The sequence below is a fragment of the Dipteris shenzhenensis genome, chromosome 32 (assembly GCF_047967505.1).
Source record: "Dipteris shenzhenensis isolate YYH24624 ecotype China chromosome 32, Dip_SZ_1.0, whole genome shotgun sequence".
Lineage (NCBI taxonomy): Eukaryota > Viridiplantae > Streptophyta > Polypodiopsida > Gleicheniales > Dipteridaceae > Dipteris > Dipteris shenzhenensis.
The window spans coordinates 13366746-13393700 of NC_141627.1; the positions used below are offsets into that span (position 1 = coordinate 13366746).

Genomic DNA, 26955 nt, shown 5'->3' on the forward strand with positions numbered 1-26955 from the left:
ACCATATGAAGAGACATGGTAGTTAGCTAGGAATGGAATGGAAATATGGAAAGCATAATGAAAGGCAAAATGGAAAGGAAGGAAAGTACAAGTGCAAGGCAATAACCAAAATACTCACAATGTATTGATAGCTTGATGTTGACTGATACGTTAGACAATAGACAAGTACAGCAATATATAGTGTGCCACTAGAGTCTAGAAAGTCACAATGTCTATGGGATATCTCCCAATATGAGACGTGGCATGTCTAGGACTCACTAGACTATCAAGCCACTAGTACACTCATTTTTTACTCACTTTGGCTTCATATTCCAACAACTTTATACATGGCCAAGCATGGGATTGCCTCCAAAACTAGATTTGCAACAGGCAGTGTTTCCATCGTGGAGCACATAACTACTGACTCGAAATTGAAGTTCAATCCTACTATTTTATCAATTGTTTAAGGAAAAAAGGAATGAGTAAAATAGTGGACATAAGATGCAACACAGGGTCTGTTAGGACCCGATCCTCCTTGCAAATGTCAGAGGTGGTGATTTATTCTTGATTTTGTGATGTCCGTATTTTGGAAGCTGAAGTCCAACAAATACATGAATAAGGCAATACAATAACTGATCCTCATTGCAGTTTTTACAATATTGTCACATGGACTACAACCATATGAATAAAGGTGTAGTCATCCTTCAATTTTGCATCCATCTTGGATTTCCTTGCTCCCTCACATTGATAACATGCATTAAACAAGAGGAATGTGTGGGGGTTAAAGGTCACTGTGCCTTAACCCCGGTTATGTACAATACTCAAACACATATATAAATGAATGAAAAAGAAGATTAGGGTGGTTCTGCACCCACCAAACTTGTGTGGCTCTCTGTCTCTCTCTCTCTCTCTCCTTCTTCCGTTCTTGCTTCCGTTCTCCTTCTTCCGTTCTTGCTTCCGTTGAGAGCACTCTCAACTGGTATCAGAGCCCAGGTGATCTAGCTGAGCGTGCGTGAATGCTTGGAAGCTCAGCAGCTCTGTGGGAGGAAGGAGAAGCTCTGTGGGAAGTTTTGTGGGCGACTTTACTTGCATCCAAGTGTGCAGAGACCTTGGAGGAACCTTTGGAAAAGTCACTTTGGCTTTGCGAAGTGGTTTTGAGAGCCTGTTAAGAGCTTTCAAAGAAAAAAGTCGTTTTTTGAGCTTTTCCCTGTTCCGTTCGATGACAGAGACTCCGTATTGACTTGTAGAGGCAACTATTGCTTGCTTTTGGTGTCCACATTACTTCAGGAGCCTGAAAACACCTTCATTCCTGAATCTGGGATCATTTCATTGGATTTCTGAGTCACTGTGTCAGTTCCTGCGTTTTTTGCCCGGGTGTTGGAACTCAAGTTTGGAGCAACCATTTGCAGAACTGACAGGAGCAACTATTTGCAGATTTGTCAGTTCCGGTGGACTCAGGAGGTCCTAAAACTTCTATGTTGCTCATCATTCGCACTCTGGTGGAGTTTACAGATAGCTCTGTTTCCAAAAACGTTTTTCAGTCCGTGTGTTGGACCCAGTGATTGAGACCACGGTTTCCAAAACCGTCTGTCCCATTGCGTTCCGGACGCCCAAAAACCCCTACCTATCAGTTCTTGCGTGATTCGGTGGAGGATTTTCAGAGTTATAAATCTCTGTGTATTCGATTTCGTCTCTCTGTTATGCATTTTTCATACTAAGGTTTTGAAACCTTAGATTTATGCCACATGGCAGTGGATAAGTATTGACTCCCATTTCTCACTCATCGGTTGGGATTTTGGAGTTCTGGCAGAAGAGAGATATTTGCAGATTTTCTTGCTGAGTCCGATTATGCAATGGCGCCCATGTTTTGAGGCATCTCAGGTTCTATTTTCAGTAGCGCTCATTACCGTGGGACTATGATTTCTTGAGCATACCTTATGCAGATCACTCTGGTTGCAGTTTGAGCAGTGTGTTTGAGCAGTGTGCGCTCATTCGTGGTATGCATTGGGTTGCATGGATGATTTATAGGCCATTTGGATGCATTGCGGTCCTTGTTGGATGTGCTGATAGGCCCAAATTGCCTTGTGGGATGCTATTTTTTATCAACGCTTTGCACATGGATGCTATTTTATGCTGAGGGACAGCTTTGAAACATTGCAGGTGATGATAGCTTTGAAACATTGCAGGTGATGCACTGATAGTGCTATGCTCTCTTGGATGAGACATTATTGATGCATATGCCAGTGGACAGTGTTTATGCTTGAGTCATTTGGCACTTATTGGCATTTTCTTTTGGGCCAGATTTGCTCATATGGATGCATAGTATATGCACATGAGTCAGATGCTTTGAGCTTTGAGTTTTGGTGATATTTCACTCTATTGTGGCATACACATTTGGGTGCACCTGGTATTTGGTGTGATTCTCTCTTGCAGGCACTAGCATTTGGGATTTTGCTTTATTTGCATCATGGCATCCTCTTCCATGTCTGAAAAGGAGTTTTTTAGCATTAAAAAGTTTGATGGGACAAACTTTTCTTTGTGGAAAGAACAAATAAGGGATGTGCTTATTCAAAAGAAGCAGATTAAACCCTTGGCAGGGATTGAAGCTAAGCCTGCAAATATGTCTGAGGATGATTGGAATGAGTTGGATGCATTAGCAAAGTCTACTATTAGACTTCATCTTGCAGAGTCAGTTTATTTCACTGTAGTAAATGAGCAGACTACAGAAGATTTGTGGAAGAAACTATGTGCCACTTATGAGAAGGAAACTGCCTCTAATAAAGTTTACCTCATGAAGAGGTTGTTTGAGCTGCAGATGAAGGAAGGGGTCTCCATTGCTTCTCACTTGAATGAATTCAATATTATTTTCAGCCAGCTTCAGGCTCAGAAAATGAATTTTGATGCAGAGACTAAGGCAATATTTCTCTTATGTTCATTGCCATCCTCATGGGATACCTTCCGTACAGCTGTCAGTAACTCTGCACCTGGTGGAGTACTGAAATTTGATGATGTTGTGGGTAGCTTGTTGGCCGAGGAGATTAGACGGAAGTCTATGGATGGCAACAAGCAGGATGCAACCTTAAATGTGCAAAGGGGCAGATCACAGTTCAGGGGGAAGTCCCAAGAAAGAGGGAAGTCTCGTAGCAAATCCAGGGCACGGAACATTGAGTGTTACCATTGTGGCAAGAAGGGCCATATGAAAAAGGATTGCTACAAGCTGAAAAGAGAGCAAAAGGATAAGAAAAAGAATGCAAATTGGGGTGCAAATCAAAAGGAAGAGAGTCCAAGGGAGGACAAAGGAAAAGTGAAGATCGAGGAGATCAATGCGGTCACACATGATAGTGACAATGATGTTCTCTTCATGTCTAGTTTATCTGTAGAGTTGCTTACCACTTCAGATGATGCATATTCCCAAGATTGGCTTTTGGATTCTGGTGCTTCATTCCATGTTACTCCCCATAGGGAATGGTTCTCCACTTATGATAATGGAAAGACAGGTTGTGTGCATCTTGGAAATGACTATGCATGTGACATAGTGGGAGCAGTGACATAAAGTTTTCTTTTGCAAATGGGTCTACATTTGTTTTGAAACATATGAGACATGTGCCTAAGTTGACCAAGAGTCTTATTTCAGTGGGTCAACTAGATGATGCTGGTTTTCACACCACTTTTGGCTTTCAGAGTTGGAAAATTCAAAAGGGCTCTATGCTTTTGGCCAGGGGTGCCAAGTGTGGGACTTTGTATCCCTTACATGTATCAGGGGTATTTGATCATGTTGTTGCAATAACCGAGCAGCCAAGCACTTCTTTGTGGCATTGCAGGTTGGGGCACATGAGCCAGAATGGAATGAAACTCTTATGCCGTTTGGGTTATGTACCGCATTTGAGTTTCTCTGATTTTGAATTTTGTGAGCATTGTCTCTATGGGAAGCAGACTAAATCAGCCCATAAAAGAAGGGAAAAGAAAGAGTTTGAAATGCTTGATTTGGTGCATTCAGACGTATGTGGTCCCATGCCTACACGGTCATTAGGCGGGGCTGAATACTATGTGACATTCATTGATGATGCATCTAGGAAAGTGTGGGCTTATGCTATAGCTCGGAAGAGTGATGTGTTCCAGGTATTTCAGAAATGGCTGGCCTTGGTTGAGAATCAGTCAGGTAGAACGCTTAAATGCCTACGGACTGACAATGGTGGAGAGTATCTCTCTCATGACTTTCAGCATTTCTGTGATACTCGTGGGATTAAGAGGGAGCTTACATCCCCTCGTACTCCAGAGCAAAATCCAGTTGCAGAAAAGATGAACCGTACCATTCAAGAAAGGTTGCAATGCATGCTTTCCAATGCAAGTCTTTCTGGTGGTTTTTGGGCTGAGGCAATGAAGACTGCAGTGCATGTGATCAATAGATCACCTAACAAGAGTTTGGATGGTGGTATTCCTGAAGAGGCATGGAGTGGCAAGAAGCCCTCTTACTCTCATTTGCGTATATTTGGGTGTGAGGCATATGCACATGTGCCAAAAGAGCTTCGAAAGAAGCTAGATCCTAAGTCTAGGAAATGCATCTTTCTGGGTTATGGTGAAAGTGGAGAGATGGGCTATCGTCTCTGGGATCCAGAAGCAAAGAAGATCATACGCAGCCATGATGTGGTCTTCAATGAGAAGAAGATGCATAAGGCACCCATGAGGGATGTGGAAATGAGGAGAATCACTTTCCAGGATGTGAATCCACCTGCATATGTTGATAGACAGCAAGCTGTCCATGCACCAAATGTGCAAGAAATGGTGCCACCAAGTACTCCCACAGGTATACAATCAAGGGTAGATGATGGATCATCTATTGGTGGAAATGATGAGCCAAATGTGGCTGAGATGCAGTTGGGACAGCAAGCTGAAATGCCCTTGAGAAGATCATCTAGAGTGTCTAGACCACCTGATAGGTTTGTTCCAGGGGTAGACTATGTGATGCTTACTGATTGCGGGGAGCCTTCTTGCTACAAAGAGGCTATGATGCGTGAGGATCAACGCAAGTGGGAGTATGCTATGCAATCAGAGATGAGTTCACTTATGAAGAATAAGACTTGGGACTTGGTTTCTTTGCCACATGGAAAGAAAGCATTGCCATGTAAATGGGTCTACAAAATGAAGGTCACAGGTGATGATGTGCCTAGGTACAAGGCCCGTTTGGTTGCTAAAGGGTTCAAGCAAGAGAAGGGTGTGGACTTTGATGAGATATTCTCTCCGGTTGTGAAGATGACCACACTTAGATGCATCCTTGGACTAGTGGCAGTAGAGGATATGGAGCTTATGCAAATGGATGTCAAGATAGCTTTCTTGCATGGGGATTTGCATGAGGAAATTTACATGGTGCAGCCGGAAGGCTTTGAAGAAAAGGGCAAAGAGCATTTAGTTTGCAAGCTAAAGAAGAGTCTCTATGGTCTTAAGCAAGCACCTAGAGAATGGTATCAGAAGTTTGATGCTTTCATTCGGTCCCAGGGTTTTAGAAGGAGTGAAATTCATCACTGCCTCTACACTAAAAGGGCTAAGGATAATAGCCTAATAATCCTGGCACTATATGTGGATGATATGCTATTGGCTAGCAAGAATACTTATGAGCTAGATGCATTAAAGGCCAAGTTGCATGAGGCCTTTGATATGAAGGATTTGGGACTTGCAGGTCATATTCTTGGTATGCGCATCACGCGTGATCGGAGTAGAAAACTCCTTTGGCTTTCACAAAAAGAGTATGTTACAAAAGTATTGCAACGTTTCAATATGGAGGGGGGGAAGGCAGTGAGTACTCCATTGCCTCCATATGTGAAACTGAGTCACACAGATAGTCCTAAATCAGATGAGGAGAGGGCCATGATGGCCAAGGTTCCTTATGCATCAGCAGTTGGGAGTCTTATGTATGCTATGATAGCTACTAGACCAGATATTGCATTTGCAGTGGGAGTTGTTAGCCGGTATATGGCTAATCCAGGAAAGAGACATTGGGAGGCAGTTAAGTGCATCATGAGGTACATGAAGGGTACCAAGGAGATGTGCATTTGCTTTGGTAAAGGAGACATGCGTGTACTTGGGTACACAGATTTAGACTATGCAGGGCATGTGGATAGTAGGAGATCCACTTCTGGTTATGTGTTCACCTTTGCAGGTGGTGCAGTGTCGTGGATGTCTCATGCACAAAAGTGTGTTGCTTTGTCTACCACAGAGGCTGAGTATGTTGCAGCCACAGAGGGTTGCAAGGAGGCTATATGGCTTGATCGGCTAGTGGGAGATTTGGGGATTCATACAGGTGTACCGACATTGCATAGTGATTCCATGAGTGCTATTCAGCTAGCACGGAATCCGGTCTTTCATGCAAAGACCAAACACATTGAGGTCAGGTACCATTTCATCAGGGAGGTACTTGAGGACAAGCGCATAGAGCTTGTCAAGGTTCATACAGATGATAACCCTGCAGATATGCTGACAAAGAGTCTACCTAGTCAGCGGTTTGGGTATTGTCATGTATTGATGGGCATTGGATAGTATGCTCACTGGTTGTTCTCCCTTAAAGGCACATTGTCCTTTAAGTGGGAGGTTGTGGGGGTTAAAGGTCACTGTGCCTTAACCCCGGTTATGTACAATACTCAAACACATATATAAATGAATGAAAAAGAAGATTAGGGTGGTTCTTCACCCACCAAACTTGTGTGGCTCTCTGTCTCTCTCTCTCTCTCTCCTTCTTCCGTTCTTGCTTCCGTTGAGAGCACTCTCAGAATGTTCTAAGAATTCAGATTGAAAACAATGAATTTTGAATAGACGAGTAATTGAAAATATTTATATTATAATATTTAATATATAATTACTATAACCACACACAGTGTGGGAGGCAGCGCACTTCCTTCCCCAAAGAGTTATAATCTCAGGGAACGGGTCCTTCCCTGGGTGTCGAGATAATGCCGATGAGAATATAAACGCTGAGAATATTAGCGCCGAGGATAAGTCTTGTGAATGGATAAGAAATTGGCATATTACCTGAATGTCAATAGTCATAATCGTAGTCAAACATCGAGAGACAATATCCCAAAAACTTGCCAATGTGACCCTAAGAGGATCTATGCGCGTCCTTGAGTGAGATGATTCAAACATTCTCAAATCGTTCAGTAGACTGTGAACAGCACAAAAGACAACTATCATTAGAGGAAGTTTGAAGTAGAGCACGTAACATTCTCACTCTCCACTTAGCCAACGTTACGTGCTTCTCCAACCTCAAAAAAATGGGAGTTTGATCATTGTAGTAAGTTGAGCTTTTAGGCTTGTGAGATTAGAGCATAAGGTCATCGCGAGGCTCTCCAAAGCTTCACATGCCAATGCTATGCTACATTGGGCTTCATCTCTTCAAGGCACTTGCTACACTTATGTGCTTATAGCACTCGCTTAAACACAAATTTATATTGGTTGCTTTGCAGATGCTTAACATGAAATCCTAGAGGCTAGTTGGCTTCCAACAACCTCACTGCAGTGTCTCCACTGTAGCTAATGTGACGCACGGAGTGATAGACAGATAGATTGATTGATCACATCATTCCCATAGAGCTCTAATCATTCAGTTGTCTTGCCACCTTAAATCTATAAACAAAAAATACCGAACGACTGGGAGAGAATCTTACCTCAAAATCTTAGTTGAAGACATTGCAAGCAACCAGGCCTCTCCATTGTTGCTTGAAGACACAGACAATGCTGACTGACAATCATGAGCTTGTTATGAATTATATAGATTTATGACAAAAGCACTTTTATGCTTTTCTCCCATCCTTTCGATAAAAAGCTTAACTATGCTTTTGCACCTTGCTTTTCACACCATTAGATCAATGCCCACAGTTGTGACAAGTGGCTCAAGGAGAGCTCAAAAAACTCAAATTTCCCCCTAGGCGGCCTGTCGTAGCTAGCAAAACAATAAGTTGGCCCACGATCTCTAATTGCAGAAAAAAGTATGACACCCAACGTTCGAGACTCTTTGAGTGGTCTATGCACTGGTGGTTGTGTCCCGAGAGTTTGGTGATTTCTTAGCACCTCATGGTTCCAAAGTGCAGATCATTAAGTAACATCATGATTCAAAAGAATGTAGACGGCTCATTACAATTTGCAAGGTTGCAACAACCACTTAAGACTCACAATTGGGGGCCGTGAGTGAATGCTGTGATACTGATTCAAGGGTGAAGAGAATATGATCTGCAAGCTAAAATAGCCAATCATTCCACCCCATAAGTTGAAATTGTGAATGATCGCATAGCTTACTAAAGGGTGGATCTTTGTAGGATAAAGCTTATCAGTTCACCTCCTAGTTGATCTACTTGGTACAAATCATATAATTGGATGAAAATCTCATGGGATCCATCATTCATATATGCAACTATTGTGAGAAGTTGCAGTCTCTCTGATGTATTGTAATAATGTTAATATCCTGCATACACGGTAAGCCCAGGGTTACAATCGCAATACTTGACTTTCGGCAAGGGTAAAAATGTTGGCATAGATCACTCGATGAAACAAGGCCTACTAGATCAGTTCTCGTGCAAGCCGGTTCGTTCAACTTGTTTTGCTCATAGTTGTTGAAAAGCAAGGGAATGATCCCTGCCAATCCACTCGCAGAGTTGTCAAACATTGAGAAAGATGTGATAACCAAGTTGTGCATGGCAATCTGTACACAATCCGGGAGAAGCAAGCGTCAGCAACTATATCAGATGCCAAACTCACGCTAGACATCGTCATTGCAGACATGTCTCCTCTCCAAATCCTGCGGCTCTCTCTTGGCGGAGGTTAACAACGTGGAGATAGGCGTAAAATCATCATGTATGCCAAAAGTTCAAGAGTAAAGACTCGAACCGCCCGCAGAGAAGAACGCCATTGGCCATTGTTCACGTATTGGAACTGGCTACGGTAGCAACAATCTAGATTTTTACAAAAATTGATTAGCAAGCGGCAATTCATGGTGAGCAAGCCAAGGTGATTGGGGAGGCAGCGAGACGGATGAATGCACACAAAAGGCCACCGGTCCTTACGGCTTGCATGCCAGCAGCCTCGCCTGATGATTTCAGCTTCTGTCTCACAGGTTTCGATATCCTGAAATTAGTCACTGAGTAGGGGTTTGTGACTTCGCTACTTTGTTCGCTTTCAGCTTCTGTCTCACAGGTTCCAATAACTTGAAATTAGTCACTGAGTAGGGGTTCGTGACTTCGCTACTTTGCTCGCTTCAGCGCTCTCTCTACTTTCACTTTCACAAATTTTCTCTCACGGGTGTTATCTTTCTTCCTTTTCGTGGGCTCATCGGTCCTAGGACGACATATCAACGTCGGGGGAACCAGGGGCCTTGATAATCCCCTTTGATTTCTTCATGTGCTTGATTTCTGGCCCTGGCATTTAGAGATTAGGAAATCGCCGTTCTCCGATGAGAGCAAAAGCTGCCCTGCGAGTAAGACGACGGAGGATGTTCCCAAATTGCAAGATACTCCAATGTAAGGAAGGATGCGGGGAGGAACAAGATCAAAACGGATGGCAGCAAAATCAATCTTACAATCAAAATGTTAAAGGAAAAGCTTGGAAAAGAGCAAGACAGTGAAAAGCACTTTAAACCCCCCAAAAATCAAGAAATTATTGCTTCGCCATTGGATCTTGATAAAGATTAATGCTTATAATTACACATGGCTTAAGAAGGGCTCAAAAAGGGAAACTTCCCTCTAGGCTGCCTGTCGTAAAGAATCGCAGGAGACTGAATATCCGCCATGAAGAGAGTGGACATCACAATAGAAAATGGGGGAGGGCGTTTGCATGAAGGTGGAGGAAAAGCATCATGAAGAGGATGGATGGAGGTATTTTGTAGGGAGAGGTGTCATCAAACGTAGGGAGGGGGGGGGGAGGCGGTTAGGGAGAGGAGATGATGCTTGAGCAGAAGACCAAGGGAGGAGGAGAAAAGCTAGATTGTATTTCAGAGGGAGGAGGAGAAAAGCTAGATTGTATTTCAGAGGGAGGAGGAGCATAAAGACTAGGGGAGGAGGAGAAAAGCAGAGTGGCTCGAGGGAGGAGGAGAAGGGGAGGAGCCGGAGAAAATACATTGGCTGGGTGCTCTCTAGAGGTGCTCAGATCGATGAAATTGGCACCCTGGAGGTGAAACGGATCCAAGGAAATCTGGTGGATGCAAATGGCCATCGTTGGCTCCTTCTGTGACTTGAGTGCGCACTCCAGCCTGTAACGTGGAAACCACCTAAATGCTCGATCCACCATTCAAGTGGCGCTTTCAAGCTTGCGTGGAAACAGGTAGCCAACAACGCCCCTAACGTAGGGCCCGCATCATCGCTAGGTGGTGTATGGGGAAGGCGTCTAAACCAATGAATACGCTTTTTGGTTGCTCTCACCATCGAACGCTCCTGTCACCACCATCAAGCCTTGTGGCTGACCTTAAGACAGTCGAGAAAGGGGACAGGTGTGGCCTCGGTCAACGTGACAAGTGATCACTCTCATTACGAGATGCACTGGACCGAACGCTACTTGTCATCATCCTATCAGCCTCGTGGTTGACTGTCAAGATCATGGGTGGGTGAAGATGCAATCTCCACTGTTGGATGAAGCCCTCTTAAAAGGGTGGAATGCGCCTCTCAAAAACCCGCAGCCGTACCTAACACATGGCGATCACCCATCCCATCCCCACTTCGCTTAACGGCCGGGAAACGCCCTCGCCGGTCACAATCCGACCGGATTTGGCTCCCGGCCTACCGACGGATCGCCGGGATTCCTCCCGGGAAATGGCCCTTCCCTCCAACCATCTCTCCCTTTCTGCGTGATCTTCGAATTCTCGCCTGCTGCTGCTTTAGCTTCGGTTTCACCCGAGGTATTGTTGGTCTTGAGCTATTCTATGCAGCTGCTTTTCCTTCCTTCCTTGAACATTCTTCGCTTTGTGTTTGCAAGCCTGGTAGAAACTTTTAAGGTCTTTTTGTGGCTTCAATTCAATACGAGTAATCTCATTGAGCGGCTGTCACACGCGTGTGCTGCTGTGCTGAGCCACCATGCGAAGGCTTGCTGTACCAGACGCAAGCTGGTGCGTAGTCCACTCCTCCCCACCGTCCGTCGCCCCTTTCGTTTGAGTCGGCTGCAGCAAACATTAGGAAAAATCCTGGAGGGAATCCTCTGTTGCCTGGCCCTGGGTCTTTGGTAAGCTGAGATCCACACTCCCACTGGTTGGCAGGTCATCTGCACAGGCAAGATACTGGATTCGAGAAGACAAATTCTCTTCTCAACCCTTCAGAAAACCGGAACTGATATCTAACCAGAATTTGAAATCAAACGTCCGGCTCCAATGTCTAATCTTCACTTCCACCCCCACTAAACATGGGAATCGGAGAAGGAAAAACGACATTCGAGTCAGTACACAGCTAGTAATTAATATTTATTACTATTTTTGTACTTTTTATGTACTTGGGTACAACACCCCACCCCTTCCCTCCTCCCTTTCCACTTATCAATACATTTTGGGGGACTTATTCATTGCTCTTTCCTTTATTCTTTCTCTCATCATTATCGAGTTTGTCCCTTAGAGAACTGATAAGCTCTGAACATTTTTCCATTTGACAGGGTTTAACATTTCGAAACACCCAAAGCAGGCGAGAGGAATTACGACCAAAGTTATAGAAAATTGTGAGACTTTTGGAAAGTTAAAGGGAATGCGGATAGTAGGTCTAACTGGAGGGATTGCATCTGGGAAAAGTACTGCTTCAAAAGAGTTTCAAGCACTTGGCATCTCTGTCATTGATGCTGACAAAATAGCACACGTAAGTGACCCTTCTTCTTATCCTTGCAATTATTTTTTCCCTACATTTTGCTTTAAGCAGTTTGAGACACTTGTCTACCCTTCCGTAATCATTCAAAGGTATTCAATTAATAACTGGCTATTAAAGCTTGCTTAGTAAAATCGTATCAAATCGTAAGCCACACGTCAGTGGCTTCATTGAACGCACGCATCTTAGCCCCTTAAGTACTGATGAAAAAAATTGCACAATGCTACAGCTTTATTTAATAGCTATGCGTGTTCATGGGCAACAACGAGAGATGTTGTAAATTGTAAATATTTGATAAAGTGAGGGCTTGGACAGCATTGGATTTCCATTTTTCATCGGTTGAAGCATAAGATCACCACTAAGAACGGGTCAATAATCCCTTGTGCGCTGTTGCAATGAATAGTTAATAGGTGTGCCATCTTCATCCCAGGACATGGCAGGCAATCAATAATGCGATTAGACCACTTTTAATCTAATGAAGACAATCATCTGAGGATAATGAAGGCTAGTGTCTTACACGAACCCCATAATGGAAGACTCAACCTAGATTCACAAGATTCAATTGCTACTGATGTGTGCACAAGTAAACTCAAAACAAACACATTGATATGGAGAAAGAAAGAAAATAAAGATATATTAACGTCCTCGAAAGACCTCGCGGGCCTATGGGACAAATTACACCAGAAAAAAGATAGCTCATACAAGCATCATGGGGCTGAAGCAAAAGCAAAGGGTACGCTAAGGCCCTTTTGTTGAGTGCTATGCCAAAGTTTGAAGCTCAAAATCTCAAACAAAAAAAACTTAAATATAAGCTCAAATGTGAGCTGAGTTCCAAGACTCAGAAGCCGAAACCTGGCACCGTGGTAGCTCTCCGATGTGCTGTGAAGATATCCCGGATCTGCATCTGTCTAGCTGTCTCGTGCTGTGGGAGGATGTCTCCTCGATCGCTGGATCCAATGTGATCCAAGATCGTCTTTGGCGATCTTGAGGAGAGCTAAGATAGGTTGGACTTCGATCATGCATGCTCTGGCCCCCCTCTGTGTTGGTCTATGTGTCCCGCGCTCAGTGGTGCCGTGTCTGCTCTCTCCCTTGATCCATACTATCGTCATATCCGCTATCTCCTCCTCCACTCCACTATGACCTAGAGCTGACTTAAATGCATAGAAGTCCGTGACCTGTCTCTATGCTCGGTCTGCCTCAGTATCCTGTGGCGTGGTTTGTCTCTTGTTGCTCTCTGATGTGTCGCAGTAGGATCTCTTTGTGTTGTCGCATCTCCATCTGGTATAGCCCAATGACCTGGTCCTGGAAGTGGATCAGTCGTGTGAGTGGACCGAAGCCATGTCCCTCCTAGAAGGGCAATTCTATTGTCCCCGGATCTCATAATAGACGGGGCAGGTGCATAGAAAATGATCCTCTGTCTCAACCTCCCTCATCGTACACAATCTGCAAGTCCACTGCTCTCTGGGTATGCCTACAGCTCTCCTTGACTCAATTCTTAATTGATGTGATGAGACTCACATCTGTCCAATAGCAATCCTCAGTGCGTGTGAGACACCTTTGTCCTCAAGGTACTAGGACTTGATGATGAGTTTGTCCTCTGATACTCTCAAGAAATGGTGGTGGTAGAACTAGATCTTGGTGGGGAACTCCTGGTCCCCCTCCCCAAGTCTGAGACGCATAGAGTTGGAGGAGGTCTAACTGTATGATACAATTAATCTCATCTCGTGGGATTGATTCTGGCAGTGCATCCATGCTATACTGAAATGGGGGGAGCAGGTCCATTTGAATACCATGTTTGGCAAACCATGCGGATACAAGTGCATACCATTATGTGCTGCCTCGGCACTTTGCTAATCGTTTGGATGACTCTAGTGCCAGCCTCGGCAATCTCCACCTAGAGCTCCCAGACTCCATGCAGAAAAGTCACTGTCTGAAAGATGGCATCAATCTGAAGTGGTGTCATAGCGAACTCTGCCTGTACGATCTGATGTGGGAGTGAGGGCTTACTAGTAAGCCTGCAAAGGCTGCCCAAAAACTCCCCTGGCAAATGAGCCAGGGAGGGCTTTTTATAGGCTGGTTGTAGGCCAGCCAGTCTGTAAAACAGACTGAGTCAGTCTGTTTACGGACTGGGTTGGCTCAGTCCAGCCCTATAATAAAAGGGCCCCTTGGCTGCCCTGTTTTCTCATTCAGTTTGCTCCTGCCTTCAGTCCTCCTACAGCTCCACCTCAGCCTCCTGTGCAGCCCCTGAGATCCTCAGATCTGGACCTGCTCTAGCCTCAGTCCCTTGGCCATCAGTTCAGCCTGATCTGAAGGTGACCACGCAGCACAACAGTCGGAGGTTTGGACCAACAAACGGAGAGAGGTTTGGACACTGTTTGCTCAGCTTTCTCAGCTCTCTTTTACAGTTTACACAGCTCACTCTTAGCTCTATATTTCTGTCATCTCTCAGCTCTCTCATAGGATCTATCACTTCTAGGTTTTCACTCTCTCACTCACGCAGTAACCCTGCATTCCGCTAGACAGCACAAGCCTCTTCCTTGCCTTGCAGAAGCGTCCTACATCATCAGTGTGGACAGCATCAAGGTCTCGGTATTGGTCGGCGTTACCTCTCAGGTCTTTGGGTCTGCTATACGTGTGCACAGTGAGCTTTTCAGAAGCGTGTTCCGTGCTCTCTTGAAGAGTGTTCTTTGTATTTCTCAGTTCTCCAAGTGTAAAGCAAATTCTCCCGTGATTTGGGGGAGGGGGCTCTCAGTGGGTACAGGGACCCAATCGGTTGTCGACTCCACTCTCTCTCTACCCTCATCTCCTTTCTCTCTGTATGGTAAACAACGCTCATTCCTCGCTAAAGGTTTAAAGAAGGTCTTGCTGTTAATTACACGATCAGATAACCGTTGCATGTTACATTGGTATCAGAGCTTCGGTCTGTATCCAGCTTGACTACCGCGAGTGTATGGTTGTGCTGAGATCCGGAAAGGACACACAATCAAGCACCATGGAAGGGTCAGGAAAAGATTTCAACCGTGAAGACTTTGAAGAGGAGAAAGACTACCAACAAGATACGCTTCCACCAAATGCTCAAGAAGTGATGGCGAATCTTCTAGAGCAGAATCGGGTCCTGCTGCAGCAACGCGAAGAACATTTATCCCAGTTGGAAGAAAGCAGAAGACAGCTGGACCGGACAAAACGTCTGGAGGAAAAAGAAGCAGAAAAGCCGCTAGGTGGCAGCATTGGGCTAGTAAGCATATTGACCCAAAAACGTTTAAGACGAATTTCGTTTGGGCAACGTTTATGGCTGACCTCAAAGCCCGTTTTCTCCCACCCCAATGTATGCTTAACCTGGAGGATGAGTTCGCTCGTCTCTCCTAGAATGGTTTGCATGTGTTGACATACAGTAATTGTTAGATATCAATGCTCCACTCTCGTGTAACTACGCGGGAACTAGCTAACTCTACTTGTAAGTCCCCCATATGAGGAGAAAGCATTTGAGTAGCTCGGTTATCCGGTAGGTCCTAGTTTGGACACAAGATGGGGGCCATGTGTGGCCTAGGCCGATGGCTGGACGGCTTCAGATAGAGTTGGCACACCGCCAACTAGGCTACATGCAAGTGCGAGAAGGCATCCCTTAACTGACCGCACTGAGGGTAGAGGGAGCATTTCCCAGGGCAGTCTACTTTTGGGTTGCGGGGCCCATTTTGCGCACCGGTTCTATCGTATGGTCGGTGGCCTATTTCAGGACCGACCCCCAGTCGACCGTTTTGGGCGGACTGGGTTGGTCACCCAATTGAGCCTAACCGACTACGACTGGTGGCTATATAAGAGCAAGCCTGTGAAGCCCATTTCATCACTGGCTACAGCAACCCTGATTCCTTAGCATCCAGCCTCTGTCTTCTACTGTTTTCAGCACGTCATCGAAGCTTCTTTCACAGGAGCGCACGGTTGGGAGGCAGCGCCATCTATTGTATCAGTTCTACAGTATTGATTCTCCATACTATCTTGTTTTCTCTCTTGCGTACGAGATCCTGTTATCTGTTGAGTACAGACGTTGTATTATTTTCTTACATGGTATCAGAGCCTGGACTCTAGCAAGAAGATTTGGTAGTGTATTTCTGTTTGCGAGCAGATTGTGAGAGATGGCCTAGCCTACAAGACTGCGAATCCCACCGTTCGGCGAAAGCGGAAAGTTGGACGGCTCTAACTATCCACTCTGGAAGTTCAAGATGAAGACCATCCTAAGCGCATACGAGCTTTGGGACACTGCTACTAGGGTGGACGTGAGGCCGGTTGCGAGACCGGATCCAACCAATGCAGGACAACAGATAGTACCAACTGCGGATGAGATTCTCGCGTGGACAAGAAGAAATGCAGATGCGCTGTGTTCTATTGTCTGCAGTGTTAGTGATTCCGTCATGGCGTTAATTCAACATGTCACCACAGCGGAGGAGGCATTGGACGGTCTTGAAAAATCAGTACGAGACCACGAATCAGACGTGGATTTAGAATCGGGAAACTCAACTCGTGAATGAGAAGTTGTCTGAGTCTGAAGCGGCAGAGAAGTTCATCACCAGGCTGAAGAATCTACGCGATCAGATGATTGCGATTGGCATCACCATCACCAGCGAGAATCTAGCACGAAGGTGCATACGGATTCTCCCACTAAAGTACGACGGTCTTGTTACGGCGCTAAATACGTAGAACAAAAATCCGTCCCTCAACTTTGAGGATTTCAGCGCAATGCTTCTGGAGGAGAAGATGCATCAAAAGATGAGGACTGAAGAAGATTCGGCTTTCTCGGCTGGATCAAAGAAAGGTAAGGGTAAGGACTCTAGTAACCCATCTTCTTCTGATGATAAAAAGAGAAAGAAGAAGATCAAGTACTTCTATTGCAACAAGGCAGGGCACAAGCAGAATGAGTGCCGAAAGAAGATTACAGATGAGAAGAATGGAGTAAAGAAAGAGTCGAGCAACAGCGCACAGGCAGTACCAGTAGAGCTGTTCATAGCAATTGAGGAGATTTGCACGGAGGCAGTTCATGTACCTGCAGATGAACCTTGGATTATTGATAGTGGTGCATCGCGCCACATGACTAGTCAGAAGGATTGGTATACCTCTCTACAGCCGGTAGGGAATGACATCCTGGTAGCAGTCGGCAATGATGCAAAATGTCCAGCAAAAGGAAAAGGTATAATTGCTCTTAAGTTAGATGGAGTTGTAAAACAGTTGTCCGATGTTCTTTATGTGCCAGATATCAAGAGAAACTTGTTGTCCGTTTCTGCGATCACGGATCGGGACCTCAAAGTTCAATTCGATAAGAATGGCGCACAGATTTTGGATCTTCAAGGGAAGGTCATTGGTAAAGGTACACGGTGCAACAACATCTACGAACTCTCAGCTTTCAGTGCTCGAGCCGATGTGAAGAACACTAAGCTATGGCATGAGAGGTTTGGTCATCTAAATCTTAGTTCTTTAAAGGAGATGCATAAAAGTGGAATGATTGCAGACCTACCAGAAATTACAGATCTGTCCGATATATGTGAAGCTTGCATGATGGGCAAGCAGCATTGGTAGCCCTTTCCTAAAGAGGCCAGCAGGGCAAAGGCTCCTCTAAAGCTCGTTCACACGGACCTCTGCGGAAAGATGGAGACAGAAGCTTTGGGTGGTTCCTACTACTTCATGACGCAGATCGATGACTACAGTAGAAGGATATGGATATACTTCCTGAAGACTAAAGATGAGGCTTTTAGTAAGTTCAAAGAATGACATGTAATGGTTGAGAAAGAATGAGGGAGGAATGTGAAGAAGTTGAGATCAGACAGAGGTGGAGAGTTCACATTAACTGAATTCGAATGTTATTGCAAAAGTCACGGGATCAAGAGGCAGAAACCCCCGTCACATACATCACAACAAAATGGAGTAGCAGAACGCAAGATGCACGTCATCTGCGAAATGGGTCGGAGTATGATGAAAGGGAAAGATTTGCCAAAGACTTTCTGGACTGAAGCATGTAACACTGTAGTTTACGTCCTGAATCGTAGCTACACGAAGGCTGTGAACGAGATGACTTCACTGCAAGCCTTTTCTTGTAAGAAACCTTCAACTGCACATTTCAGAGTTTTTGGATGTGACTGTTTTGTGCATGTCCCTGATGCTACCAGGACCAAATGGAAACCGAAGAGCCGGAAGTGTATTTTCTTGAACTACAGTGAAGAGGCGAAGGGTTACCGTCTCTATAACCCTGTTACCAAGAAGGTAATTGTAAGTCGCGATGTGGTCTTAGAACAACCGCATCAATTGGAGGAGGATGCTTCCTTTCCAGATAACCAGAACCAGGATATCCATCCAGTACCGCCACCTACAGCAGATCGAACTTCCCCAATGGTGCTTGGGAGGATTCAAGATAAAGAAGATGAAGAAGAGCCTGCAGAACTACAACGCAACGGCCATTCCCGAAGTGGATAAAGCAGCTTTTGGACAGCAGAGAACCTCCAGCGATTGAGGAGGAACCATCCGAACACCGTCGGTCCAAGAGATTAGAGGAGCAAAGAAGGGTGTAGGAACACTTGGTCAACTATGCTTTGATGATAGAAGTGATCCGTGTTGATGAACCTAAGTGTCTTGAAGAGGCACAGGGCGATGATAGGTGGATGGAGGCTATGCAGTCGGAGTATGGCTCCATAATGAAGAAGAACACTTGGGACCTTGTGGATTGACCACTAAAACGCAAGGTAATCAGAGCCAAGTGGGTGCACAAGACCAAGTACTAGTTCGACGGCACATTGGATAAGTACAAGGCTTAGCTCGTGGCAAAAGGATTTGCACAGGTACATGGTTTTGATTATCAAGATACTTTTGCTCCCACAGCTCGACTAACCACAATTCGCAGTGTTTTGGCTTTAGCTGTCCAGGGAAGTTGGCCCGTGTTTCAGATGGATGTGAAATCCGCCTTTTTGAATAGAGATCTCAAGGAGGAGGTATACGTGGAACAACCACAGGTTTTGAGAACCCAGTTCAGAAGGTAAAGTCTGTAAACTGAAGAAGGCACTTTACGGGCTGAAACAGGTCCCACGAGCGTGGTACCAACGAATTGATGCCTACTTTCTGCAAACGGGTTCAGGAGGAGCCCATCTGATGCAAATTTGTATATCTTCAGAGAAGGAGGCAGGTGTATGATCGTGGTCCTTTATGTAGACGACCTTGTCATAACAGAGAACCATGAAGAGAAGATCTCGCAGACGACGCATTTGCTAGGAAGAGAGTTTGAAATAACAGGCCTCGGACTGATGCATTTCTGTTTGGGGATTGAAGTTTGGCAGGAGCCGAAACAGATCTTCATTTCACAGCTAAAGTATGCTGGAGAGATACTGAAGGCATTTGGCATGGCTGAGTGCAAGACAGTTGGTACCCCTATGGAGGTTGACGCGAAGCTCTCAAACGAGGATTCATGACCACTGGTGGACGAAGCGAAGTATAGAAGGCTTGTGGGCAGCTTGATTTACCTGTGCAACACATGGCCGGACATCAGTTTTGCGACTGGTGTACTAAGCAGGTTTTCCAATAAGCTCCGGGAGAACCATTGGAGGGCAGGGATGCGGGTGCTGAAATACATTAAAGGCACACTTGATTATGGCATCACCTATACCAAGGGCAACATCTTGATCAGATTTTGTGACTCGGATTGGGCAGGAGACGTGAACAGCAGGAGATCAGTGACAGGGTATTGTTTCTCACTTGGATCTGGAGTTGTGTCATGGGTCAGCAAGAAGCAACCCACAGTTGCTCTTTCTTCTACCGAGGCCGAGTACAAATTTGCATGCTTTGCTTCTTGCGAGGCAATGTGGTTGAGGAGGATTTTGGGGGACATGAGTGTAGTGCAGAACAAGCCTACGTAGTTATCATGTGACAATCAGAGTTGCATGGCGATTGCAAAGAACTCGGTGTTCCACGCTCGCACAAAACACATTGAGATTCAATATCACTTTGTACGCGAGCTCATCATGGATGGAGAGGTCGACTTGGTGTACTGTCCGACTACAGAGAATACTGCGGACATCTTCACGAAGGCTCTTGGAAGAGACTTGCTGGAGAGGCATCTTCATCGACTTGGCATTGGGCCGAAAAAGTAAGTTCACTTGCGAGTGGACATTGAGGGGAGATGTTAGATATCAATGCTCCACTCTCGTGTAACTACGTGGGAACCAACTAATTCTACTTGTAAGCCCTCAGATAACCGAGCTACTCAAATGCTTTCTCCTCATATGGTAGGTCCTGGTTTGGACACCAGATGGGGGCCATGTGTGGCCTGATGGCTGGACGGCTTCAGATAGAGTTGGCACACCGCTAACTAGGCTACATGCAAGTGCAGGAAGGAATTCCTTGACTAACCGCACTGAGGGTAGACAGAGCATTTTTCGGGGCAGCCCACTCTCAGGTTGCGGGGCCCGTTTGGAGCCTCAAATGATCCCGGATGGCTCTGGGCCGAACGGACATCGTAGGTCAGTTGCTCTGTTTTGCGCACCGGTTCTATCATATGGTCGGTGGCCTATTTCGGGACCGACTCTCAGTCGACCGTTTTGGGCGGACTGGGTCGGTCACCCAATTAACCCTAACCGACTACAACTGGTGGCTATATAAGAGCAATCCAGCCTCCGTCTTCTACTGTTTCCAGCACGCCATCGAAGCTTCTTTCACAGGAGCGCACGGTTGGAAGGCAGCGCCATCTATTGTATCAGTTCTACAGTAATCAAATTTTTGATTCTCCATACTATCTTGCGTACGAGATCCTGTTATTTGTTGAGCATAGACATTGTATTATTTTCTTACAGTAATAAGGTCATCACACTGGCGCAACAGTTGGGCATGACGGAGAGCGCCAAGATGAAGCAATTCATTCTCGAGGTTTGGACACGAACATACGTTTCACCATTCGGAACTTCGACCCGTCGGATTACGAGCGGGCGTTGACTCACGCACAGAATTAGGAGATGATGCTGAACGGGGGAAAGCCCAAGCAGGTCCAGAAAGATTCCAAAGCCCCGCAGCAGTCAAACAACACGGCGGGTTAGGATCAGAAGAAGGACAACCAGTTCCAAAAGAAAGATGGCCATGCATCTGGTCAAAGGAGGGAACCCAAGCCAAAGATGACTCCGGATGAGAAGACTAAAGCGGGTATTACAAGAGGCTATCTACAACCCGACGAGCAGAAGCGATACCACCAAGAACATTGCTGCTTTCATTGCCACCACATTGCTGGGCATGGCAAGAAGGATTGTTCGAAGTGGCTTGCCGAAAAGGATGCGAAAGCACCTACTTCGTCTGTCGCTAATGTATTGGGTCTTCCAGCTCCGCCTCCATCCTCAGCTACGAATGCCGTCTTCCCTGCTTTGAACGCCGTTCCCACGGTGGTCTTTCAAGATAAGAAAGAGGGCGACTTGCCTTTGTGTGGCCATTGGTCTCTCTCTCTAGAACTGAACCATAAATCTTGGCCAAGGTGTGGCCAATCATGAGGGTAATGTAGTTCCCAATGTTCATGGGATCACCTGCTTTGTGTATTGGTACAATGGTGGTAGTGCTCCAAGTAGGCGGGAAGCCGTGGCATACCGCATGGTCGAACATCTTTCCGGTTATGAAGCCGATGGAGTGCAGTCGTACATTTTGTGCAGTGAACAAATGGCAAGTGGGCTTGGGCATAGAGGACATGTCCGGTGGTGCCTGCATCGGGACGTCACAGAGAGAGCATGCATATGTGTGCCAAACCCCTAGCTCTGTGATGGGAATAGGCGACTTCCCCTTCGATAGAAGCCCCCATCCAATGATAGGATCTCCCCCTTGGAATGATCTGATTACCTCCTCCATCCTATGCGTGAGGAAAGCCTGCCTCTTACGATGTATCAATCGTCGGGAGATCTGCTGTGCCTTAGGTGGCGTCAGATGGCCTAGGGCTCGCTCATGTGTGAAGTAAGCTCTCATCTCTCTGCATTCGTCATCATACCAAGGGTTTTGGGGCATCTTCCCGATTGGGGCATGTGTGGATCAAGTCGTGGGAAAGGACGTGATGGTGGCGTCTTGTACTACTGAGGCAAGGATGTCCGAGGCATGGGTGAGATCTCCATCATCTCCAAGTAGTGAGGCCCGGAGCTCGTGTGCTCACATAGACAGGGTCAAAGGCACGGTTAAAGTGGACCTATACCTGAGTGGATGTGGGATGGACCCTCCCTGTAACTGGCATAGTAGCAGATAAACGAAAGGTTAAGTATGAGTTGTCAGCACCGAGTGGGGGGGGAGGCACAATAAAGTCGTGTATTCGTGAGGCGAAGGCTAAGGGACCCACTAGGTAGTCCACTGTGGTCATCCCCCTGTCATGTGGAAAGCAAGTGAGCCCGCCAGATGATTGCCACCTCTGTAGACCATTATATATGATCAGATCATAGACTGCCCCCAACTCAAGTAGGTGTCGCCCATGTCCTGTCACACGTGCTGTGTCTGCTGATTGTCTCACTATCCCAAGCTCTGTTGAATCTAGCTCTGGCACTATGAGCGGATCAGATGTAAAATCCAGCAAGCCTACCTGTCTATCTCCTGTGCGTGCATTGAAGTCACCTAGAAGAAGGATACCCTGCCTGGAGAACTCTATGATGTTATGTATCGTCTCATATGGGCTGTGTCCCTCTGTAGTGACCTCGTGTGCATATGATGACGTATCGGGGGGGGGGGGGGGGAGGTAGCACACTGCGATGAAAATAGGACGTGTATCTGGTATCTGGATTCGTATCCACATGTGTCGAGCGTGCTTCTCTCTCCGTACCATAGATATGAGTGATCTCATGTGTGATTTGAAAAGGACAGCCACCCCTCCAGACCCTGCGTACCCAACTGTCTCTCCTCATCTCCTTCCTATGGGCTGACTCCCAAGCATATCTTGCCACTGTGGGCAGTCCTCTTTCCGGGCTCTCATGTGTCTCAGTGTAGAAGATCATGTTTCTGCCAATGTATGTTTCTGAGAAACTACCCGGGTCAGACTAGAGGGTGCCATTGCAATTCCAAACTGCCATTTTCAGGTTATTGTCCACCCTGTCTCGGGGGGAGACACCGTCATGTGCTATCCATTCCCCCTTCTGTCCTTTCTGCTCTCTCTCGAATGATCACTTTGCCATCTCGGTACACAGCCCATTTCCCTTTCTGTCTTGCTGCCATGACACAGACCATCCCTACTGTCGGTGCTCTTGCTGCAAGAGTGTGAGATCATTGTCCAAGAAAGTTCTAGTACCCTTCAATGTTGTCCTCATGCTCATAAGGGTGGACCTATCTACTGCCGTCCGGAGCCTCACACTCAATGGCCTGGTTGGTGCATCCCCCTTGCCCACCCTCCAAGCTACTATATGTCTATTGCACCCATGGGGGCCAGGGGCCAATCTCTTACAAACCATGCATCTTTCTGGTGAGCATATAACCTGCAGTGAAGTGCCGTGCCGCAGTGTCTAGCTCAAAAGTGTGGGCAGTTATGCTGGACCCAAAAGTTATCCTTTACACCACTCCTGCTTGTGTGGTTTCACACCTTTTATATAGGGGAGGGGCTGATTTGCCCCCATATTTTGCTGGTCGAATTGGCCTTTGAATGAGCTGACTAATTGCCAGATCACTCCAACTAGATTGCTCCCTTCTTGGCCAACCTCAGCCAGGCCTATATGCAATCCCTTGTATGGCCCTTTTTGCCGAGATCTACATTAGCCCCATCTTTGCACCCAGATCTACCCATGTGGCATCTATATGGTGTGTTCACATGGCAGGGGCTTGTGCCCCTAGGTGCCTATTGGTGGGGCTTGACCTTCTACCCAACACCCCCTCTCAATGACACACCAAGGCCTCACTGACTTGATTAAAAAACTACCCTATCTACTTCCATTCAAAAGCATTAAAAAGCTCGCAGGAACTTGTCGTAGCTGTCATCGTATGCAGGTACAATCTCCCACACGTCTCATACCTCCTGGTGACGCTAAGCATCGTGCTTGAACAACCAAAACCAACCTAGAACCACACGGGCTAGTGGCATTGCCAATCTTTGCCACAAACTTACTGGAGATTTCAAGATACCGAAGCGCCATCAACTGGTTCACCCAACAGCCTGTGCTTTGGGATCTGATGAACGTTCATGGCGTCATGCCTTGGTGGCAAAGTTCTGTGTCTTAGTGCAAAAACCTGTTAGCTTGTGCCAGTTGATCCACAATACCTGAGGCTAAGCAACTTGTCCAAGAGGGGTCACACCATCTTGAGAAAAAAAGCTGAGCTATCCACAAAATATTGATATAAAATCAGGCAAGTGCAATGATAATGAAGTTTTCAAATCATAATCTAGAATTGTTCACTAATGACACTTGTGCCAATTGATGAAGAAACTCTTACAAAAATGAAGCCCTGTTTGCTATGATCGATTACAGCTGGTTGTGCATTATTACTGAGAGGGAAGGAAACAGGAAGAAGAGCAAAGGGGGAGAGAGTGAGTGAGAGAGAGAAGACTCAAGTGTGCGGGTGTGAAGTGATGAGCCACACCACAAACTCATTAGTTTTATTAGGATTAGGTTTTACCCTATGACTGTCTTAAGACAGTCATAGATGTCTTATCTTTAATAAAGGGGTGGCAATGTGCCTTTACCCCAACAACCTCCCACCTAAAGGCCAATGTGCCTAAAGGGGAGAAAAGAATAAAAATTACAGCAATATACAGTTACTGTATACAAGACCATAAAATAAGAATGGTCTTATCCTAATCCCATGATGTGGCGGCAATGTGCAAACCGCTCTGTAGGCAAGCTCTTAGTGAGCAAATCTGCAGGATTATCATCAGTATGCACCTTCACAAGCTCAAGTCGCTTGTCTTCCAGTACCTCCCTGATGAAATGATATTTCACATCTATGTGCTTGGTCTTCTGATGAAAGACCGGATTCTTTGCCAACATGATAGCACTCTGACTATCACAATGCAAAACTGGCATATCTCCTGTAATGCCCAAGTCTCCCACCAGCCGAGTAAGCCATATTGCTTCCTTGCAAGCCTCAGTGGCTGCAACATATTCAGCTTCAGTAGTTGACAGTGCAATGCATTTCTGCAACCGAGACACCCATGATATAGCACCTCCTGCAAATGTGAAAATATAACCGGTAGTAGACTTCCGGTTATCTGCATTCCCTGCATAGTCTGAATCTGTAAAACCATGCACCAATGCATCCTGCTTACCATAGCATATGCACAAGTCTTTGGTACCCTTGAGATACCTCAAGACACCTTTCACTGCTTCCCAGTGCCGCTTGCCTGGATTTGCCATATACCTGCTGATGACTCCCACCGCAAAAGCAATATCCGGACGAGTGGCAACCATGGCATACATCAAAGAACCAACTGCAGATGCATACGGAACCTTGGCCATCTCAGCCTTATCATCATCTGATCTGGGGCTGTCCTTACTGCTGAGTTTTAAATGTGGAGGCAACAGGGTACTAATAGACTTCCCTCCCTCCATTTTAAACCTCTGCAGTACTTTGTCAATGTACTCCTTTTGTGACAGAAACAAAAGTCCCTTGGACTTGTCACGAGTAATCCGCATGCCAAGAATATGATTTGCATCACCCAAGTCTTTCATGTCAAAAGACTTATGCAGTTGTTTCTTCAAAGCACTAATCTCATGCTGAGATTTACTGGCAATAAGCATGTCATCCACATATAGAATGAGTAGCATCAAACTGCCATCCTTTGCCGGTTTGGTGTATAAGCAATGATCGGTCTCACACCTATGATACCCTTGGGACTGCATGAAGGCATCAAACTTCTTGTACCATTCTCTTGGCGCCTGCTTGAGTCCATACAAGCTCCTCTTGAGCTTACACACAAGCTGCTCTTTCCCTTTAACAGCATATCCCTCTGGCTGACTCATATAGATCTCATCATGGAGATCTCCGTGAAGAAAGGCTGTCTTCACATCCATCTGACATAAATCCATGTCGTCATGAGCAACAAGAGCTAACACTGCTCTCAAAGTAGTCATCTTGACTACAGGGGAAAAGATCTCATCAAAGTCAATGCCCTTCTCCTGCTTAAATCCCTTGGCAACCAATCTGGCCTTATACCTCGGTAAAGCATTTGAATCCACTTTGACTTTGTAAACCCACTTATATGGCAAAACCTTTCTGCCTGCAGGTAGCTGCACCAAGTCCCATGTATCATTTTGAAGTAGGGAGTCCATTTCTGACTGCATGGCTTTCTCCCACTTCTTTTTCTCTGTTCTTCCCATAGCTTCCTTGAAGCTGGAAGGCTCACCACAATCTGTCAGCATGATAAAATCAGCCACATTATTGGCTCCTGGAACAAACCTGGCAGGAGGCCGTTGTACACGGGTGCTCCTCCTAACAAAATGTTCCGGATTAGGCTGCTGTCCAGCCTGTTCGTCATGCATGACGGGTGGCTGTACCACCATATCTGGCTGTTCTACAGCCCCATCTGCTGGCATATCCAGTGGTGCATCATTGGCAAAATTATCTGGCTGATTTTCAGCCTGTATACCCTCTTGAACAGGGTTATCTGCAGCAGCCTGCTGCTGCATATAAATGGGCATTCTTTGCTGTCCAACATCATCATAAATAACCCTCCTGTATTTCACAGGTTGCACGGGTTCCTTGTGTACACTATCCTCTTTAAAGATGACATCATTGCTGCGTATAATCTTCCGTTTAACGGGATCCCATAACCTGTACCCCATTTCACCTTCGTCACCATAACCCATAAAGATGCATCTGATAGACTTTGGATCCAGTTTGGTGCGCAGTTCTTTGCGTACATGAGCAAAGCACTCGCAGCCAAATACACGTAAGTGCTTATATGAAGGTGGCTTGCCAGACCACACCTCCTCTGGCACTTTCAACTCCAAAGCCTTGTTTGGCGACCTGTTAATAATGTGAACTGCTGTTTGCACGGCTTCTGCCCAAAAGCCATGGGGTAATGCAGCATAAGACAACATACATCGAACCTTCTCCTGAATAGTTCGATTCATCCGCTCACTTGCACCATTTTGAGATGCATTATGAGGGGCTGTGAGTTCCTGTTTGATGCCCTTAGCTTCGCAAAACTGCACAAAAGCATGTGACACATACTCACCCCCATTATCGGATCTGAGGCATTTCA

At 45.9% G+C, this 26955-nt stretch overlaps 1 protein-coding gene across 2 annotated transcripts in view; it reads left to right on the plus strand.

The window, feature by feature from the left end:
* Nucleotides 1-8504: 8504 nt before the first annotated feature.
* Nucleotides 8505-26955, plus strand: part of ATCOAE (dephospho-CoA kinase family) — a 32409-nt gene continuing 13958 nt past the window's right edge. Inside the window, exons 1-2 of one of the 2 annotated variants that reach the window (XM_087371178.1) lie at nucleotides 8505-9076; nucleotides 11590-11786. In XM_087371178.1, the coding sequence (XP_087227304.1) occupies nucleotides 8995-9076; nucleotides 11590-11786 (279 nt within the window). In that variant the 5' untranslated portion in view covers nucleotides 8505-8994. Of the gene's footprint in view, nucleotides 9077-10706; nucleotides 10850-11589; nucleotides 11787-26955 lie in introns of those variants that run through there. The other variant, XM_087371179.1, reaches the window with a different exon arrangement.